The sequence below is a fragment of the Triticum dicoccoides genome, chromosome 3B, assembly GCF_002162155.2.
Source record: "Triticum dicoccoides isolate Atlit2015 ecotype Zavitan chromosome 3B, WEW_v2.0, whole genome shotgun sequence".
Classification (NCBI taxonomy): domain Eukaryota; kingdom Viridiplantae; phylum Streptophyta; class Magnoliopsida; order Poales; family Poaceae; genus Triticum; species Triticum dicoccoides.
Window position 1 is genome coordinate 630902679 of NC_041385.1, and position 5809 is coordinate 630908487.

The following is a 5809-nucleotide window of genomic DNA, read 5'->3' on the forward strand; positions in this document are numbered from 1 at the left end:
TCGAAACTTACAATACAAACTTCCTCATCTAAACACATCCTTATCAAGCACTAATATGGACACATCAACTTTCTTTTGTTTGCCTCTCCAAACTCTTTTATAATCATATCACTAGGAATTTCATTTTTATTATTGAATGGAAATTTGATACAAATAAACAAACTACAAGTTATTTGATTTAGCTTAACATTGATTGGTAAGCTTGGCACATGCACCCGATTTTTTGCTTTTAACATCTACACTCACATCTTTTAGCATTGATGCTAAACAATTTCTCTCACCTTTAGCGTCTGCCCAACATCTAGACCACACGGATGCTTTTATATGTTTGTGGAGTAACTCGTGGTTTTGTCGTCGAGTGTATCACACACAACCTTTCATAAAGTTTCAGGGGTGCAAAACAAAGTTGTTTCCACTTTTTAACAAAAAAATGGAAATATTGGAGGGCCAATTCGCAACAAATGGGGTACCCCTTTTCGCACACTTGAGCTCGTTTTCTTGGCCTCCCCTCACCAGCAACCCACCGCACCAAACACCGGCTCCTCCCCGCCGCTCTCCCGCCATGAAGCAGCTCCACAAGTCCCCCACCCACGCGCCGTCGCCGGCGCACGCGCCGGCGTCCAAGATCTCCAAGCCCGCGCGCCCCGGGCCGCGCACCTGGGTCGGCTACCTCCTCCGCGAGCAGCGCCTCCTCTTCGTCCTCCTCGGTGCGCTCATCGCCACCTCCTTCTTCCTCCTCCGCCCCTACCTCTTCTCCCTGTCAGCCTCCAACCCCACCGAGCGAAGCCCCATCTTCTCCTTCACCGGCCACTCGTCGGACTCCCGCGGCGTCCCCGCGGGCTTCCGCCCGCCGCCTCGCCGCGTCGTCGTCACCGGCGGGGCGGGCTTCGTGGGCAGCCACCTCGTCGACAGGCTGCTGGAGCAGGGGGACAGCGTGATCGTGGTGGACAACTTCTTCACCGGGAGGAAGGAGAACGTCGCGCACCACCTGCGGAACCCCAGGTTCGAGCTTCTCCGACACGATGTCGTCGAGCCCATCCTTCTCGAGGTCGACCGGATCTACCACCTCGCGTGCCCCGCATCGCCCGTGCACTACAAGTACAACCCCATCAAGACGATCATATCCTTCTCGACGCCTGGATCTATACATACTGTTTGATTTGCTTACATTGAAAGCGACTTGATTTCGATCTTCTTTTTGTGCGGTTGGTCGGAGGTATGCTTGATGCAGATCGGGCACAATAGTGATGGTTGTGGCCCGGATCAAGCGCACGCGGTGGTTGTTTGGCTGTTTTGCTTGGACTTAGGAGCGCTCTGTTTCATTAATCTACCACTTTTTGCATAGAAAACCTACATTTGCAATAGGGGGGGATCTCGAACAAATAATTGTCTGTTGTGATGCACATAACTGTTTTCTCAGATTTGACACTGCCTTAGACGACCAGTCGTGAGAGTTCTCTTATTTTGTAACTAGTTTTATTTCACTATCATTTGAGATTACTCTTATTGTGCTTCAGTGATATACAGTATAATTTGTCCTCTTAACAATTAGTACAAGACAAATGTCATGGGAACCTTGAATATGTTGGGTCTGGCAAAGCGAATCGGTGCAAGGTTCTTGTTAACTAGCACAAGTGAAGTTTATGGTGACCCACTTGAGCATCCGCAGAAGGAGACTTATTGGGGGCATGTTAATCCTATAGGTACTGCATTATTAGTTTATACCACTTTAATGTGCTCACTGCTCAGCACCTCATATTACTTCCAGAGGATTAAACCCTTGCCTTTTTCAGGTGTTAGGAGTTGTTATGACGAGGGCAAAAGAACAGCAGAGACTTTGACTATGGACTACCATCGTGGTGGTGGTGTTGCGGTAATTATCTAGTTATATCCACTCCGTCTTTTCGACCGGGTTTATGTTATAATTAGGAAAATAATAATCCCTCGATCCATAATAAGTGTTGCAGTTTTGAACCGGGGTTAGTTCAAAACTGCGACACTTATAATGGATCGCAGGTAGTATTTTGTACACTCTTAGATCCTGTAAGATTTTCCTTTGCATTCACTTAGCTGGCAAAGTGTGAACTAGTGAAAGCATTATCCAATCATCTTTAGTTACCATAATTGATGTATCCCATTTCAGTTATTTAGAAGTGAAAATATCTAGGTCTGTGCAACTCATTCATTAAATTTTGTTCGAATCCTATAATTATTCATGAGACAATAAATGATTAAAATGCCGTTTACATTAACATGCTCTATGTTTTAGTGTCTTGGCACAACGCATGTGACCACACTGTCTTAATTGTAGCCAAATCTCTACAAACTTTTGCTAACTGGCATAAATGCAGGTACGAATTGCTCGTATTTTCAATACATATGGCCCTCGTATGTGCCTGGATGATGGCCGCGTGGTTAGCAATTTTGTTGCACAGGTCTGTTAGCCACATATCATGTATTACTAGTTTTTAGCTGCACCATTTGCTGAAGCCTTGACCTATATGTCTCATGGGTATCCTTGCAGGCACTGCGCAAACATCCAATGACAGTATATGGTGATGGAAAACAAACTCGAAGTTTTCAGTATGTTTCTGATCTGGTAAGCACTGTGCAATATTCTTGTTGTGCATTGATAGTCTCATGTGTTCATATATACTCGTTAGTTGCAATTCTTTTTCTCTGTTGTTCCATGTTATAATTTCTCAGAGTAACATTTTCTTTTGTAGTTTAGCTGTATAGTCGATGAACTTGGATGAAACAAAATGTTTTGTCCGTAGAAACTTCTTGCGCTTTTTGTTTGACCAATAGTATTCAGTCCCACACCTTCACAGAAACACTTTCAAATAACTAACATAAACTGAGGCCAAGGAAATTAGCTGTTGATAGGTTTGTTCGCAGGGGAAAATATAGCTTCAGGATTTTTGTCTGTTGCATCTACTTTTCCCCTTTGCATACAAATATCAAATGTTTTTTAATCATATCACCTGCTTGCTTATCTTTATTAGATGAATGCAGATCAATGGCTACACAGACCTTTTGATTTCTCTTATCAAGTCTAAGTTTGTCATGATATTTCCATCCATGTCTTTTAGGTTGCTGGATTGATGGCTCTGATGGAGAGTGAACATATTGGCCCTTTCAATCTGGGAAACCCAGGAGAGTTCACCATGTTGGAACTTGCAGAGGTCTGCACAAGAGTGTTGTTAGATACTTTTTTTTAATCTAAAATGGTTCGTAGTAAATGAATATCCTGCCTTTTTCCAGGTTGTGAAGGAAACAATTGACCCAATGTCGACAATTGAATTCAAGCCCAACACTGCTGATGATCCCCATATGAGAAAGCCCGATATTACCAAGGCCAAGCAACTGCTAGGTTGGGAGCCAAAGGTATCTCTGAAGGAAGGCCTTCCCTTGATGGTGACAGATTTCCGCAAAAGGATCTTGGATGAGTAACCAAGGCAACACTGAGATGAATCTATTCGGTTCTGAATGCTGCGAATATAGGCAAACGTGCTTCACCAACTGGATCCATTCAGTATAATTCTGTGTTTGTATAACGACCTTGTAGAATCATTTAAATTTGTTTTCGTCTTGGTGAGACTGGACAGAAGTAACCAATGGTTTTTTGTCCACATGTGGAACTATAGAAGTGAATTGAAAGATAGGTGAAGAGGTTGTATTTCAGGAGCTATTGGGTTCAGTTTTGGACTTCCAGTTAACTCCTAACTGTAAAATGAATACTTAATATAAGTGAAATGTAATGGGATGAGATTGCATATATATCCTGTTCAGTTAAGTCTCGTTCCTTCGGTGTGTTTTGAACTGTCGGTCTACAAGTTTCACTTGTCGAAAACTCTGAAGCTTCTTGCAGAGAAGTTGATTTGCAGAATGGTATGTGAGGCTTCACGGCCTTCACTTGAGGTGCACACTGAAACTAAGAATCCTGCTGAAGCTGACATTTCCGCTTGTTTCAGGTACATCCGCTGCTCTGATAACAGCGAAACCGGTGGTGCCGTCGTACCTTCCCGTCCCTCCGACCACCGCGACATGAGACTCCTCCTGGCCATCACGATGGACTCCGAAGAACCTGATGCTGTCTTCTGCGCCAGCGCCGGTGAACAGGGCCTTCACTGCCACCATACGGCTGCTGTTATCATCCAAGCTGGTGACAAGAACGCCCTGCAGCTTCCCAGCCAAGGGCAGCCCAAACTCTCTCTTGCCGTGGAACTGCTCGTCAATCACGGTCACAGTGCCAGGCCGAAGCGCTCCAGGCAGCGTCAAGGTGCGCAGCCAGCTGCCGGGGTGGCCGATCGGGCCTTGGCTGGTGAAGGCGGGGTGTTTCGAGGAAGGGGTGCCGCCGGCATTTGGTGGTGCGGCTCCGATGGTGTAGAGCGTTATGGTCTGGCCGGAGCCATGGGTAGGGGGCGGGGGACGGCGGCCCGACGCGGTGTTTACCGTGGTTAGTAGGAGCGTGAGAGCAATGCAGGCTCGGGTGAGGATGTGGGCACGACCTTGTGGTTGCATCTTGGCTCGGTTGTGAGGTTACGGTCATCTGCCGTGTGATTTGCTTAAGTAGCGCAGAGTGGAGTTGGTTCACAAAGCCAAACTGCTCCATTTGGCTCTGCAACGAACCAGCAGCTCCATTTGGCTCGTGTCAGCCAGCAACTCCCTTCAGTAAGATACCATCCTCCTAGGCTCCTAGCCTGATCTTGTTCATAAAAGTTCATAAAAGAGCTTATATTCTGGAACCATGGCCTCTATCAGGCTGATCTTGAAGAAGTTGGTGTTCTGTATTTGGACACAAGGAAAAGGTTAAACCACCTAAACTACACCTGTTGCGCAACAATGTCTCCAAGAATTCTCTGCTGCCGGCTCAGGTCATTCGACTGTCCTCCCCTGTCACGACTTGGTAAGCAGGCGCCAAGACTTCTTGGGGAGAGCGCATGGGGCATTTTTTTTCGTAGTTGCTGCACTCTGGTCTTCCATTAGTCCCTAGAGAACAATTTGATTCTGGTCTTTTGCGTTTCACATTACTGTTTGTTGATTAGATCGTGTAAGAATTATCATGTACTTTGCTGCACATGCTAATTCATGACCAGACCCTGTCCCCCACTTCGACGATCTCTGACCTTGGATGTAGTATCAGATAACCTCTTCTGGTTAAGATGAAATCTTAGTTGCACATGGAAGAACTAAAATTTCCTGGAACATTCCTCAGGTTAAGATGAAATCAACGTGACAACCTCTTCAGGTTGTTGGTCATGTGAGCTCAAGAGCGTATTGGCGATTGAAAAGTACCGTAGGATTAGAGCATTTCTGGCCGCTCCAAAAAGGCTTATAACTCCCTAAAAATCAGTTTGAGGAGTTAAGCTACTTCTACCCCTTCCCCAAAAACTATAAGGGCAACTCCAACGCGGGTCACCTATTGATATCCACGGATACATCCGACGTGTCCACAAACAACCGACCGAGCGGAGGGCATCCAACCGGAGTCACCAAATGTTCGCCCCTTGTCCAACATCCTTCCTTTGACAAATTTATCCAGATCAATAGTAATGCAACCATACATTTAAATAGTTGTAAACAAATGCAATTAAACCAAAATGCATGGGATGTTCAACAAGTTCTTCACATCCATGATCCATCGATCCCATAAGCCCCCAATCTGTCTGACCGTGCCAAATAACTCAATTTTTAGCCTCCTTTTACGCAAAGCGTTTGTACATGGCCACGGCTTTGCACCTTCACCTGGCCATGGCTTTGCACTTGTTTATATGTGTCGGCATACTTGTTGACCTCCAATTAAATG

The 5809-nt window shown here is 45.6% G+C and overlaps 2 protein-coding genes across 2 annotated transcripts; both read left to right on the forward strand.

Annotated features, from left to right (window-relative positions):
* The first annotated feature begins 514 nt into the window (after positions 1-514).
* LOC119277519 (UDP-glucuronic acid decarboxylase 1-like) lies at positions 515-3780 on the forward strand. The gene is made up of 7 exons (XM_037558803.1): positions 515-1120; positions 1556-1703; positions 1794-1873; positions 2352-2435; positions 2525-2599; positions 3093-3185; positions 3265-3780. The coding sequence occupies exons 1-7, from the start codon at positions 563-565 to the stop codon at positions 3451-3453; spliced, it is 1227 nt and encodes a 408-aa protein (XP_037414700.1). The 5' UTR covers positions 515-562; the 3' UTR covers positions 3454-3780.
* On the forward strand, positions 3766-4517 carry LOC119277520. Its single transcript, XM_037558804.1, has one exon. The coding sequence runs from the start codon at positions 3766-3768 to the stop codon at positions 4462-4464; it is 699 nt and encodes a 232-aa protein (XP_037414701.1). The 3' UTR covers positions 4465-4517.
* Positions 4518-5809: the final 1292 nt, after the last annotated feature.